This window comes from Melozone crissalis, unplaced genomic scaffold (genome assembly GCF_028551555.1).
Source record: "Melozone crissalis strain CALT ecotype California unplaced genomic scaffold, PUWL_Pcris_2 ptg000013l_1, whole genome shotgun sequence".
Taxonomy (NCBI): domain Eukaryota; kingdom Metazoa; phylum Chordata; class Aves; order Passeriformes; family Passerellidae; genus Melozone; species Melozone crissalis.
In genome coordinates this window covers 25,071,405-25,086,953 of record NW_026535791.1, presented here as the reverse complement: position 1 = coordinate 25,086,953, position 15,549 = coordinate 25,071,405, and the positions used below count along the sequence as shown (strand labels likewise).

At 38.4% G+C, this 15,549-nt stretch overlaps 1 protein-coding gene across 2 annotated transcripts in view; it reads right to left on the bottom strand.

Moving 5' to 3' along the window:
- The window catches only part of PIBF1 (progesterone immunomodulatory binding factor 1), a 105,775-nt gene that overhangs the window by 90,008 nt on the left and 218 nt on the right, over positions 1 to 15,549 (bottom strand). The window contains exons 1-5 of one of the 2 annotated variants that reach the window (XM_054271648.1): positions 15,246 to 15,496; positions 14,147 to 14,462; positions 13,223 to 13,323; positions 10,844 to 11,042; positions 5,808 to 5,927 (exon numbers count right to left, since the gene is read on the bottom strand). In XM_054271648.1, the coding sequence (XP_054127623.1) occupies positions 5,808 to 5,927; positions 10,844 to 11,042; positions 13,223 to 13,323; positions 14,147 to 14,398 (672 nt within the window). In that variant the 5' untranslated portion in view covers positions 14,399 to 14,462; positions 15,246 to 15,496. Of the gene's footprint in view, positions 1 to 5,807; positions 5,928 to 10,843; positions 11,043 to 13,222; positions 13,324 to 14,146; positions 14,463 to 15,245; positions 15,497 to 15,549 lie in introns of those variants that run through there. The other variant, XM_054271649.1, reaches the window with a different exon arrangement.

Below are 15,549 nucleotides of genomic sequence, written 5' to 3'. Positions count from 1 at the left end.
GTAACAGTTATGTTAATGTCGTGTAACAGCATGGTAATTCCAGGGAAGGAGAGGTAAATTCTGCTTTGCAAAAGTGATACTAAGACCTACCTTAATTAGAGGGGTTTGTCATGTTTGTTTCTTTAAGATTTAATATAATTCCTGAAGAAACACTAATTATAGTGCACAGGACACTGCTTTTTATCTACCTAATCTTAAAGTGTCAAAGTAATACTTCAAACACATGAAGAAACATGACAAAGCAAGCTGATAGCCAGCTTAGGCTGTAAATAAGCTAACACACAAACCCCGCTTTGTGGTATGCACATCTCCAGGTAGCACATACCCATCTTAAACATACAACCAAGCTGCCTGTGCTTAAGCAGAAGAAGCCTTGCTTGTATGTGATGAAATCAATTTAGTTTCTAACACTGTCCATATACACTGATTTTAAGATCTCTGCAATGGAACAGCTTTATCTTTCCATTTATCTTCAAAAGATAGGTTGAACATCTTGATGAACAGCTTTGTCCTGCTGCAGCAAAAAAGGGGCTTTTGAAAGAATCAAGATACAGGGCTCTTCTAAGGACAGAAATGAGGTACTGAAAATAATACCAATAAATAATATTAAGTAAGCCCACAAACCTTAAAATAATTAAAGGACAAGCAGAACTTCCTTACACTGAATGTGATGTACACAATATTCCAAACACCTCATGGCTTTTCTTCAGCCTCTGAATAATTTTTGCTTCTGCAGAGAGCAGAAACTCAGACTGATGAGATGGTTAAAACAAATGAAAAACCAAACTTTTCCTGTGTGAGACAGATAGGCAACCATTGCCTAAAGAAATTCTTGACAGAGCTGCCTAAGAAACCCAGTGGTGTTGGTTTCTACAGGGCATAAGTCTGCTAAGAAGTGCTTTTGTTTGGTTTACAAACACTGTCCACCGATGATGTTTCAAGCAAGAAGATTCTCAGCTTGCCTGATCTGCACCACTTAAAACCCCAAACTGATAGAGAAACTGAAGATCTAATGGCAAACCTCAGCTTAATGATATTAATCTTCACTGCTATCTTCAGTATGCAATGAGCAGCATAAAAAGTTTACAGCAGTCACTGAAATCAACACCTATCTGAATTTTAAGTGCAAAATCCAGGTGACATACTTTTTGAACTAAGTTAGTGACACATAATACATGATAGGGATTAACTGATGTTTCAAAAAGCCTTTGGAGATAAGAAGATAAATAGAAATGCAGGGAATAGATTAATCAGCCAATCAAGCAGAAGCAGCAGAGACTTCCTTCCACCATCTACAGATAAGCCTGTAAAAGAAAGTGATCCTGCTTTCAAAAAGTTTTTTTTCTCAAACATCTGCATCTTTGAAGAATCATTTAAAAAAGCCAACACTTTGTTGATATCCTAAAGGCCCTAGACAAATGGAAAGCTACTGTACTATTGTGATGTGAAAACAATTCCCTCCAGTTATTTGGATGAGGTGCTGCTTCTTTGTAAAGATGACATTTTGCTTCAATTGTTCACATACTCTGCATTCAAAAATTACTGGTCAATACATTATTTATTGGAATGCAACTGCCCAAACGTCATGAAGAAGCTACACATAATTAATTAAACAGCTCTTTAGTAACTTGCTATGAAATTGGTACTCTGCTTGTAGATGGGAAATTGGTAATCTGATTGTAGACAGGTCACTATTTACCACTAAAAATTACAAACAAAAATGTTGAGCTACTCCAAAGTAGAGATACTTTGCAAGGAGCATATGAAAAGAATAGCTTTGGAATAAATTCTTCTATAGCAAAAAAAGTGGAGGAATAAAAGTTTATTTCTCTGGGTCAGAGCTGACTAGAATTTTCAGTGAAATATTCTCAGGTGAAAAGGATCCTTGAGATCATTACAGAGCAGTATAACTAAACCATCTTGTACCTCTGAGCCACAGCTAGCAGTCAATGCGAGCCATAGCTATGTATGGAAAGAGTAGAAAGGTATTGCCTACAAAAGGAAACTTTCACAGATATGAAATTTTCTTAAGTCTTGCAAATATTAAACTGCTGCCTCAAGCTCACAGTTACTGGTAGAGTATCGTCCTTGCAGCTGTTCTCCTGAACAATATTAACAATTGCAAAACAAAAAAAAAAAAAAAAAAAAAGGCACACATTTCACCGAAGACCAAGACCTCATCCGTCTCAAGAGAGCTGTGCAGACCAAATGATCAAGGCACTGCTTGAAAGAAGTGGTGTCAGGGGGCTGGGGAAGAGTTCTAGAGTGCAGATTTACAGATATGCAAACTTTAGGAGAAACCTTAGGGATCCCAGTCCTTTTGGAGTAGCAACAACAGCTCAGTTTTCTAATATTCAGACACATCTAGTGCCAAGTGATCCTTTGAGTACAAAAGCTTAGTTTATTCTTTGAAGACTATAGATATGTTTTCCCTCCAGCTGGAAAACATTATCACAGAGAAAGCTGTTAGTTATGTCTAGCAAAACCTGACAGCTACTAATCCTGATTCAGAGATGAAGCCTTAGAAAAGATCTTTGTCCTACACATAACCAGCTTTGTCTTTAGGATAACCACAGCTTTCAGATACTCTCATGCTATAAATTTTATTGCAAATCCCGAAGGCAACTTTATATAAAAAAATAATTGAAGAAAAGGCAGCCCTGATAAAACTGTATCAATATCAAATTCCAGGAAAACATTGCCAAGAAACTCCCAGCCAGAAGAAGAAAGCAATACTTAATCTTCTGGAGGTACAAAGGAAAGCAAGATTTCCTTCCCAGACACTCTCCCAGCCTTGAGAGAAACCCACTAGTAGTAAATTACATCTGTTTGAGGGAAGGTTCTAACCACTTTGGAAACAAACAGCTCTGAAAATAGTAAACTGATGTTCAGCATGGGAATGCACACATCAGAAGCTGGTTTTATTTCTGGGAAGCTCCTGCTAATACACCACTATAGTTGGATTTCCTCCTCTATCTTTACCTCCAACACTGGTGGTGCCAACATTATTTATACTTGAAGTATTAAGCAGGACTGTGAAAGGAGGACTAAAGCAAGCCTGTACCCCACATTTAGTAACAAGTCAGTCAGCAGTACAAGAACATGGCTGTCACCAGTTCCACTGCCTCACCCCAGGCTGCGGCTGCTGTACCTGGAACCAGAGGAGCTGCACTGATCTAAATCACAGATGCACCAATTGTGTGCAGAGAGTCACTAATTCAGCTGTTCAGCACAACCACTTACACTGATCACTTTACAAACAGAAAGCAGAATAACAAACATCCTTTATCACACCACGTTCCAGTGCTAGGAATCAGTCTTCACAGGCCATTTTCTGCTACCAGTTGTCAGAAACAGCTCCCTACCCTACTGGGTCTGTGTTACAGATTCAGCAGCCCTTAAGGGCTATCAGCAGCAGCACACCCAGCCAAGTTTACAAAGTTATAGGGTCAGCATGGTTGTCTTATATGATGAATTTATTTCACACTTAAATTCTCCTAAAGTTGACTTCGCCTCTTAAGTTCAAATTTTCCTTAAAACTTTTTCAATTCCTGGTTGGCTAGATAATCTTTCCTATGAGTCTAAAACAAACCATCTCATATTTCTTATTACTTTATTTCAGGGTGAATATTACTTTATTTCAGGGTGAATGTATAAAACCTGCTCTAACCTGGTCTGTCAGCCACAAATAACCAGAAAAGCCAACATAATCCTCCTTCCCCAAGTTTTGGCCTAAGCATATTTTCTTGTTCCTTTCTATGTCCCAAAAAAAGGGAAGAAACCTGTGTTGAAACTCATGAAGAAGAGCCTTAATTTACCTTGAAAGAGTGGAAAAAAAGAAGGAATTCTTATTGTAGGAAGTAGGTTATTCTCACTAAAGAAAAAACCCAAAAAACAATTGTCTTATCTACAGTGATGACTGTATTTCAAACTTCTGTACTACTGGTTTCCTAAAGAAGTTTTAAACTCAGAACAGACTTTGTTGATAAATTACACAAAAAATAGAAATATTCCAATGATTAGAGAAAACTTAAAATTTACAGAATACTGTATGGAAACCCAGAAGAAGGATTTGCACAGTATAAATTATTAAATAACAGGCAAGAAACTTCAGCAACTATATTTCATGTACCTGGAAAAACAAGAACTACTGGAATACAAAAAAAAAAAAAAATCCAGTAAAAGAGTGTAAGAGCTTAGGGAAGGCTCTGAACAAAACTTCATTTCCTAGCGATAAAATTCCTTGCAAAAAAGCTTGACCTTAGTGAAGACCTCAAAAAGTTACCCCAGCAGTACATCTTGAAATGACTTTTTCATAAACTGCAAGAGATGTATAGGTATGCCAGCTCCTGTGCAGCAAGCACAGAAATTCTAAAGTACCCTTACATCCTGATGATGCTCCTCTTACCTTACATTCTGAGGTACCTTGTTGCAGGGACTCTCAGCAAGTCACAAGGTAAAACTTGACCCTGCCAGAATCAGAAGAGAGACTCTCAGGCCTCTCCATAAAAGAAAAGCACAGCACACTTCGAACTTCGGAAATGCAGCAGTGGGAAAGGTGGATACTGCCACCATGTGGTGCAAAAAGAGCAAAATTACAAGTCTATATCAAAGAAAGATCAATGTCCCAAGAAAATTGTTTCTAGCACAACTTTAATTATTGTTATCGACTATCTTGTTAATTTGCTTCAGCAGAAGTAATAGATGTCAGTCAAATCTCAAAGGCTGCAATCCTCCTGTACAATTTTATTAAATCAAAGCACATTAAATGTACAGTGAAGGAAAATGCTTATGCAAGACAAAAATTAACAGGATTAATTTAATCAGTTATGACCAGAGATGGTTACACAGAATAATGTTGAAGCAGATAAATGCATAAATTTTATTGACTACTTTCTCTAATTCAATCAGAATGAGAAATGAAAGTACATGAATTTCACAAGATAAACTTATATAAAGAATTTCCCCTTACACCTGATCATTCCATAAGCAAATTTCACAGAGAAAAAAGGCAGTAACTAAAACATATTCTGAGAAGTAGCAAAATGACAGTGTCATTTAAATCTCTGCTAGCCATGACCTGGATAAATATACTTTGAGTACCTGAAACTGTGTCCCAACTCCAGACTCATGGAGTTAAAATACAAATCACCCTAGCTATATACATACCAAGAATAATATAAATTAGAAAATAGAAAGTATATTAGAAATAATATACATTAGAAAAACCACACTTCTTATACTATTTTAATTCATTAGCGCTTTAAAAATAAAAATTTAAAATATTTATATAATTTATTTCTCTATTCTGGTGTTTATATCTTCCATGAAATGGAATTATCTTTTACTTTAGTATAGAAACAAATAAAAAAATTAAAATACAAAGAATTGAAAAGCATAACAGAGAAGATGCAACTCCAAAGAACTTTAAACAATAGAAACCACTAGCAAGACATCCCCATCTCAAAGACCCCACACACTGAACTATCACAGTGTCTTCAGCTGCTGCTGGGCAGATCCCCTGTCCAGCATCCCCACCCTGAAATCTTGCCCTCAGAAAGCACAACACAGCTGGTAAGAGACTACCCTGAACAGTCCCATGAGCAAATCCTGCAGGGTAGCCATAGCATCAGGTTAGCTGTTATGCAAGGATGCCTATAGGTTATTTCCTTTTTCCCTTACAGTAATTTTTATACAGCATAAAAGCGTTTTATCTTATACACAAATAACGATTTGGAGAATGAGATTTTCGCAATGTATGTATTCACAGTTTCTGAACTGAGATAACATAACTAAGGAGCACAGACCTCTGTCAGACACTTCAGCTGGGATCTGTACCCACTTAGTTCTTCTGTCAGACTCTCCTTTTTCATCTGTAGATCACTTAGCTCTCTTCTTAAGGAATGGACTGCTTCATAGAACCGGACCTAGAAGAACAAGACAGATATTCAAAGTTGAAACTAGCAAACTGCAACTGCAAAACTACCAACCTAAAAACACATCAGCTCAACATCTTATGACAATAATGACTAAATAATATTTCTAGGGCACGCCATAAAGTAAAGATTATATTGCTGTACAACTAAGGCAGCTTACACTCAGGCAGATCAATCAAAAAAATACTGTTGCTAATGGACACATGGCCTCATGCACCTCCTTGTGCCAAACCTAGAGCCTATTTGATTAACAGTCCAAAAAAAACCCCAAAAAACTACAAAACCAACCAAAACCCCAAACAAACCCAAAACCTATTCAGTAGTAACCAACTTAACTTGCTAATTTCCCTCAAGACAATATAAATTTTTATGGGGTGTGTAGAAATTGAGGGATTTGGTTTGTTTTGTTTTCTGCCAGCTCAGTGTGCTGAGTTTGCACCAAGAAAAATGCAAGAGCAAGCACATGGAGCAGGAACAGCACAGAACCAGGAGGAACCATGACACCCCCTCCACACACACCTCCAGCAGTAACTTGCTGGTACAGGGATTCAACTGCATCAGGAAACTAAGGCTCTGAAAGACTTGCCTCTGCTAAATTAACACCAAAAACATCCCAACTTCTAACAGGATTAAAAAAAATTTAAAGTCTGTAACGCATACTCCTCTCTCTTCCCCCACACTAGTCATAGGCATTGTCTCAGGCAAGTCTCACATCCATAAAACCTTTTCAGAACTTCTCTTCTGATCAAGAAAAAACGACTAGAAAATACAGTAGTAAAACCACAAAGCCAGTATTAAAAAACAAAAAGAGACAAAACAAAGAAGAAAGAGCTTTTTTGATATACACCCACACACACGTACACAGAGGTTATTATTCCCAGATTAACTTGATACCTTAAAATGTTGCATTTGGGGGTGTGTGTGTGAAAAGAATTAAAAAGTAGGCACCGTTTTCATGCAAAAGCTATTGCATGCCCTCCATCCCTAATGCTTTCTTTGATATATGATTAAAGAAGAAATACAGACAAGAAAGCACAGATTAAGTAAGCATTCAAGAGCAAGCTGTATTGCACTTCCCTGCCAAAGGAAGACAGATTTCTGTTTTGCTACCTGTAAACAGCAGAAGACAAAGACCAGTTCCAGGTATATTTCATATAATTGACAGCATACAATTCTAAAAACACAGAAGCCATAGAAATTTGCAATGTAAACACAGGTGTAGTATGCTTTATACATTAAGGCAAGTGTGCAACATGACTGAAAGATTAGCATTTTAACTGTAACATCTGATGACTCAATTGGTCACTTCTTAAGAAAAAAGTAACTTTGATTATCACTAATTTATAATAATTTAAAGCATTGTGGTTTTTTTAAAAATCGCACCTGCTTTTCCAGTAAGTTCTTTTATTTTTACTGCAATATCCCTAGAAACCTAGGAGATTTGTGCTATCACACCACAACTATTCCCCAAAACACAACAACCCTAAACCAGATTTCCCAGTACAAACGAAGATTACATGGGATACAGGTATCAAGGATAAATGTATTTACACAGCCTTCCCAAGAAAAGATCATTGCATGGTAATAAGTGAAAATGAATGCAGCAGATGAGGCTGAGGTTTTAGCAGTTCAACTGTTATTGCTATTTAGCTGGTTTGATAGCCAATAAACATTCATGTGACCCAGCAGTCAAAGCACACACTGCCTGCTGCCAATTCAATACAACAGAAACTAAACTTACTCTAAAAGGAATTTTAGAAACAACTGTGCATCTTAAAAATCAGAAATTTATATTGGTGTGCTGTAAACAATTACCACTTTCTAGGCAATTTTTAAAAAACTCTCGGCCTGTGCCCACCACTTTTTATGGACAACTAGAATAAAGTAAAAATGGATGGGTATGGAGGTTGAAAAAGTTGGCTCCTGTTAATTCAAGTTCTGTGAAAACAGTTGCATCAGTTAACTGCCTTCTTAAACAAACAGCAACTGAACTGCAGTTAGCAAAATGATTTACCTGAAAGACATGGCAATTAAAATCAGTTAAACAGAACTTGCAAAAACCTTTTTTAAAAAATTTGCTGAAATTTTTTTACAGTGGAGTACACAAGAGGTTCACTTTACTGAACAAACTGAACTGGTCCTTGGCAGCTGAACTATTTAACAGCCTGAAGTACTTTCAAATTTCACAGATACCATTTCTAAAAACATGTCAGGAATGACAAAACAAAAATCTGAATTTTCACACTAAGTTCAAAACAAAAAACTATGATTTTAAGAGAAAGATGTGCAAAATACAGTTTTTCAGTTGTCATCATTAGCATTAAGCATTACTTAGGTTTTGTTCTAACATGTCACTATTGCACCCCTTTGTGGAAGAACAGTGAAAAACATCTCACATTTGCTTTAATTCCAGTGTTTCAAATTTACAGTATCTCTATATACAAAATCTGCATTTAAGTTCTTCCTGCTGTTTGTCCAGTTGGCCTGGTGTCAAATAAAGTCTAAGCATTCTATACACGTTTACTTCCATTCTGGAGAATTGCAAGGCAATATTTTAGAACCGATAAATAGAAAAAAAGTCTGAAAATTTCCTGCTCAAGTTGTCTAAGCAGGACCCTTTCTCAACAAGGAAAATTGTACCCTTATATCACTGGGCTATATTATTAGTCTGCACACAGATCTGGAGTCAGAAATTATAACTGCCTAGAAATGCCCAACTCCTCCTTAGGCAGGCAAAGCAGGAAACAGCATTCCCTTCCAACTCCTTTCCCCAGCCTTTGGGAGCCAAATGGATGCACAGACAGGATGTGCAAAACAGCTCTGCAGCCTCCCAGCACCTGCACAACTTGAAGTAAAGATAAACAACCACCAAGCTTAACTGATACTTTTAGGTTCACACTAATCTTCTGCTAAAAGAAGTTGAAAAAAGCAGAACATAGCACTTTACTACAATACATCTTTAGAATACCTTATCCAGAAAAAGAAAAGGTTTAAAAATGGCTTCTTCAAAAGAAAAAGTAATGTGTTAAGAAGAGAGGAACTTCACCTAGCATTTAAGTAGAGGAGTTTTTGTCACAGATAAAAATAACATTAACTGGTTGAACACAAGAGTAAAAGAACAGAAGGTTAAAGGTAGAAGGTGGCTGCTATTCATCTCTCTTACTTCACATCTTTTTGACAGCCATTTTCTACTCACAAATTAAATCTAAATTGTGCTGTGACAGCTTCACTTAAAGCAGTTGACAAGGTTACTAACTCCTGGTATCTGTCCTGCCTGGCTACAGAGTCTTTTGTACTGACTGTCAATCAATTCCTGAAGTCCTGAACTTCCTGCACACCAATTTCAATAGATCCACTGACATGGATTTCAGTTTCTGTTAAAAGTCTGGTTTATTCAACCATGCTGATACAGGAATCAGCAACACCCTGTCAAATACTTTTGCAGAGGGCAGTGGGTACAGCAGACAGCTAGGTGCTGATAATCTAACAGTAACCAAGCTATATGTTCTTGTTTATCCCACAGAGCCTTATGATTTTCCTAGCACTTTCAAAAGCCCAGCTTTTCAAAAGATGTTCACAAGAACATTCTTTAGATTTGGGTGAAAAATTTTACTTCTCTGTACATATCTAGAGCACAGTAAAGTAAGACTTTGATCTGGAGAATTCATCCATTTATACCTCAACAAATGTACTAAGGTTTTTAACATTAACAGGTTCCTTAATAACAAGCTCTACAGACAAGTATAATGCAAATATTTTGAGGAATTAAGGTTTATATGTCTAAATCTTTTTCATTCTCATAAGTCAGCTGGGATGCTCTGGATATATACCACAGGCTTTCTATTGCAAACAAGAGTACACTGTGGCCTCTCCACAGACCCACAAGCCATAATTAACAAACACATTAAATCAAGAAAATGAATCCTAAAGCATACTTTAAGGTACACTTTGTCTCCTGCATTTAGTCAAACAGGAAAGGGACATAAGGAAAGCATAAGAGAAAAGTAAGGGATATTTGGATATTTGCAAGTGCAATCCCAGCTTGTGGTTCTGACAAACCAAGTTTCAAATTCCTTTTTTCAGCCTGCTGTATTTCATATCATTAATGTGTGCTCACACTTTAAGTGTAACATCCCATCTGCTTAACCTCATTAAAATACATCAGCAGTTCTACTCTCTTTCAAGACATCAGACTCAGGGATTAAAAGGTTCCTCTAATTACTGGAACCCAGTCCTAAAAGACTGATCCAGAAACACATCTCCCTCTGAGGGTCCTTTATTTCTAGTTGGAGATTAAAAAAACCACAACACACCATAATTTACAGCTTGGGATGGGTTGAGCCTGCCCAGCAGCCTATTTATAGAGAGGAGAAAGTGAGAAGAATGAAACAAAAGCAAGAAAACTCAGGCGTCAAGTTTTCTAAACAATTACTGAAGGAAAGAGAGATGAGCTTAAAAAGTAAAAAAGAAAGAAAAAAGAAAAGAACTCATCACCTCCCAGAAACTGGGGAAACTGATCAAAACTGATACTCAGCCAGTCCCTGAGTAATAACCACCCCATCTCTCCCCCCCACCTTCTCTTTGTTCCTATAGCTCCTATTTATGCTGCTGAGTATGACATTTTATGGTATGGAATATTACCTTGGCCAATTTGGGTCAGCTGTCCAGCTGTGTCCCCTATCAATCTCCTGACCATTCATTGCTTTCTCGGGCAGGGGGGGACAGAATGGGGAAAAAGGAAAGCCTTGATGCTGTGCAAACACTGTCCAGCAATAGCCAAAACGCTGTTTCAGCCCCCAGTGCAAAGCACAGCAAGACTCAAGACTGCTAAGAAGAAAGTCAACTCTGTCCCAGTCAGATCCAAGACACAGGTTATATTTTAGAGCAGTGCAAAACCCAATACTTACTGAAACATATTCAGGGATAGAAAGCTGATCTTCAGGAAGAGACTTTAGCTTCTCATAGCATTCATCTGTTAATTCCAAGTCTCTCAAGCTGCGACGGATGTCTCCTGCCCTCTCTCTCAACTGATAATTTGTTTCCTCCAGTTGCTTCTGTCTCAATAAAATAGTTTCCATTTCTTGCTTCATTAGAGCCTGATGTTTCCTTCAAGGTGGATTTGAAAACAGAAGATACCAGGTAATGAGTAACATAAGTGACCAGGTCTCACAATACCCTGGCAAAGAAGGGAGTTCTGCTCATTTTGTAGAGGGAAAAATTTACAAATATCAGGTAATTAGTGCCAGAATGTATACCACCCTGGTTAAACAGTCATATCAGATACAGTACACATAAAAAGCCAGGAACTTTTTAGTCATTGACAACACAAAAGGGACATATGGAAAGCATAAGAGAAAAGCAAGGGATATTTTGCAAGCGCAACCTGAATCTGAGGATAGACAATCTCCACATATGCTGGAGTTTATGAACTAAACTTTTATACTGGACTGGAATTTATGAACTAAACTTAATTTACCAACTAAAAAGTTAAAACCATGAAAAAGTATAATCTATTTCTATAGCAGAGGTGGCCTTTGAGTCCTAGTAAAATATCAGTATTGTACTTGAATATCTGTACATAGGCCTTGCCCCGGTAGGTCCCGGTTGTTGTTGATGGGCTGCAGCTGCAATGTCCTTAATTGGGCAGCAGCTGTGGCTAGTGAAGGTAGCTGGGATAAAAGGGGGTGGGTTGGCCAGTCAGGGAGAGCCTTGGAGGAGCTCTGACTAAGAAGGAACCACATGCAGAAGAAGGAGTCTGTGTTGTGAAGCTCTGCAGCCATAAGAAAACACTGAGAGAAGGTATGGGACTCTAGAAATCTAATAACAACATATTTCCACACAAACCCCAAGGAGTTGGTAAATCACTTGACCTTGGGTCTTACCAAGTTTCAGCACAGTCATATAAACCCTTAACTTTCTAACCACTGTAATATACTAAGTTGGAGTCCTTTATTAAAAAAAAAAAACAAACAGCAAGAAAACAACCACCACTACAATAGAACAAGCAGCCTTACTTCCAGCCTTAAAACACCATACAACAATTATCATCAGTGATAAGGTTTTTATACAGCAACAGAAACTGCACATCAGTTCATGACATTTAGAAGTGTTTATTTTCTTTAAATCACAGACAACTAACCTACTTTTTTTTTATTTTTGGCTGCAACTCTTGAAAACACATAAAAATCACTGTTTAAAACATAGTCATTTCTGCATTACTTAAAAAGGAATAGAAAAATACCAGCTAGTACTACAAGGCAACATCTATCCCACTGGCAGGGTACAGGTAACAGGAAGTCTGAGGTCATCAAAGGAATCACACAAGGACACACTCCATGGTGTGTACAATTCTATTACATGAGGATGAAAAGTTAAGTAAAAGATTGACAAGAAAACTAATGAAAAGATTGGGAAAAGTAGTTTAACTTTTTTATGTCTATTAATAACAGTTTGCACATCGGTACCTTATTACTGAGCACTCCTCAGATAACTCAGGTATGGCCAGCACAAAAATATTCCACTCTGGTGCATCTAAGCATACAGAGTGACAAATGTTTTTCTGACCATAAGCTGCTCCCAGTTGAAAGACTTTGCTGGAACTAATCTCAGGTCTGGCTCCACATCCCTAAATCTGTTCTAGCCTCACTACAGAAGAGGACTTGGAAGTAGTCACATCCTGTAAGCTCTGCTTTAACATGAGGCTATAGAAGTAATGCTCTTCCTTCACAGGTGTGGAAACTCACACTTCACTGACAAAGTGGTTTGGAGAAGCCTGATAGCCAGTCTATTTTTCTGGTTAACTCCAAATATTTCAGTAAAACAACATGGAAAGTGAGTTTCTACATCATCAGCTGAAAGCATTTCTGACAAATAGGAAGTACTAATGGGAAAAGCAAAACATCATGCACTTATCTTTCCCAAGTCTGCATTTATGCTGCATTTATTAAAAATTCTGTTTAAACTGTTGGAAAGTCTGTCACCTCTGCCTAGTCCTTTTGCTCTTTATTGGTTTAAGAACACTTTTACTACCTCTTCCTACTAAATTTTGAATTTAGGTAACATAAAACCAAGCCCACAAAATATAGCTAGTGAGAACTGAATTCTAATTTACTTATACGCAAATTAAATACGTAAATTCAATTTTTAGAATTAAAACACTAATATAATCTGCAAAAGAAATCCTATTCCTGTAACTAATAATTATCTGTTTCTAGCTTATTTACACAAACTCAAATTAATGCACAAATTTATTAAAGATGAAGTTCTTAATTTTACTTCCACCATACCTGGCATCTTCTTGCTGTAATGCCACCTGACTATCCAGTCGTAAAGACAACAGCTGCTTTTGATGGATTGCATCATTAAGCTTCTCCTCTAGCTCCTCAATCTAAATATAAAGAATGTGAGTGAGTATAAAACAAAATAAGTTACCACAATAATTTTTAAAAAATTATTTTGCAAAAAGAACAAGTTGAAATAAAAATATGAAGATCCTAATGCTGTGGGCAGTGCAATAATTGCTGTCTAACAAGACCTCTGAATACACTAGGGCTTCAGAATATGATACAGACTTTGTCCCAGTGATCTAAAAATAAAAAAGGGCTTAGTTCCTAAATGGCTATTTGTTCAACTAATTTCAAGTTAGGCTTAAACTCAGAGCAGAAAGCCAATAAAAACCAGTTAGCATATAGTATGATGTAAAACTGAACCGCACACAAATGTGGCAATGTTTTTACACCTTTCTTAATTTCATGCATCTTTGTGCAAGTTTTACACAACAGAATCCACTGTTAGCATGTTGGTATACTCCATCCCTATCTTCATTAACAAAGCACTGAGGAGTATTCAGATCACCTTTTCTAGTACTCCACAAGTTCAGGTTCAAAGCCCTGTTCTGCTACTAACATGAGTGACAAAATTCGTCATTTCTGAAAGAAAACAGGTGTTTTTCTTTGTGTTTAGGAAAGGTAAAACAAATCCTCCCTTACTTACAAGTAAAATGACTTAAAGTCAGTGAAGCTTTCTATATCTTTGCTTCTCCTTCTTCTCATGAAAGAACACAAAACACACCAAGAAAATCCCCAAACCAACTAAGTACATCTCCACCATTTAATTCAAATAAATTATTTTCAGAACAGAAGTTTCTATCATACTCTAAAAGCACCAAAATCAAAAAAAGATTACATAACGAAAGGAGAAAGACTACTTACCTTGGTCAAATATTCAACTTTCAAGTTGTCAATCATCAAGTTTTTCTGCGATAATTCTATTTTAAGCAGCTGAAGATTATGGAGCAGCTCCTTCCGTTCAATCAGCTGCTTAGTGATTTTTACAGCACCTTCTCTCTCTTCAGAGGAAGAAACATCATCAGTTGGTACTGTGGTTTCCAAGCTGATATCCTCAGATTCCAAGGAGCTGGAAATGTTTACTTTCTTGGTTACTTTAGAGTTTTTATGTGACATTTTCTCCCACTATTTGCAAAGCTTTTTTAAGCTATACTTTGAGATGAGCCTCCTGAAGAACCAACTGCAGGAAACAAAACAATTAAATGAAGTGTCATTACGAAAAACTAACCACCACATTAGACCACTAAGCAAGCAATGCTTCTCAGCATCACATGAACATTTTGTTTTTTCAACCAAGAAAAACACTTTGAGAAGCTCTGGAGGGCTGCTGCCTGAGGACCCTCTTGCTGATCATTATCAAGCGTTTTGACTACAATAACCTAAATACCAGTGCGAATACCAGTGTGAATCTAGCTTACTAGTATGTTGCTATAGTTAAATAAAGATATGCATGTTGTCAAAACATATGCACTGAAAACTCCCAGCGCCCTATAAGAAGCATACCACGACTTACTGGAGGAAACGATAAAGGAACACCTTGATCACAGAATCACATAGGTTGGAAATGACCTCCGAGATCATCGTGTCCAACCTACGACTGAATAGCCCCTTATCAACTGCACCATGGTACTCAGTGCCATGTTCAGTGTTTCCTTAAGCTCTTCCAGCGATGGTGACTCCACCACCTCCCTTGGCAACGCATTCCACTGCCTCACCACCCTGTTTAGAAAATCCACCTAATGTCCAGCCTTACGCTCCCCTGGAGCAGCTTGAGGCTTTGTCCTCTTATCCTACGGCTGGGTGCCTGGGAGGAGAGCCCGGGCCCGACCCAGCTACGAGCTCCTTTCAAACCTCGCTGCCCTTCGCCTTCTCAGCAGCAGCAGCACTGTGCTTCCCAAGCTGCTTGACCCAGCAGCCACCCGGGCTTTTACAACCACCTGGCACAGACCACGGCGCTACTTACAGACGGCGCTGCCCAGAACCCAGCAGGGAGAGGAGCCCGGGCCAGCGGCAGCCGGGCTGCCCTCCCGGGGCCGCCACCACCGCCTTCCTTGCCCACGGCAGCCGGGGGCAGCTCGGGAAGAGGGAATACCGTTGGTCCCGCAGGATGCCCGGAGCTGCGGAAGGCAGCGGGCAGCTGCCCCGGCGGTAACTCGGCAGCGGCGGGGTCGGGGAGCAGCACCCCGGGCCGGGCCGCTCCCGGGCTCTGTCCCGCGCACCCCGGGCAGCGGCGGCACTACACGCGCGCGCGCGCTTCCGCCTCCCCT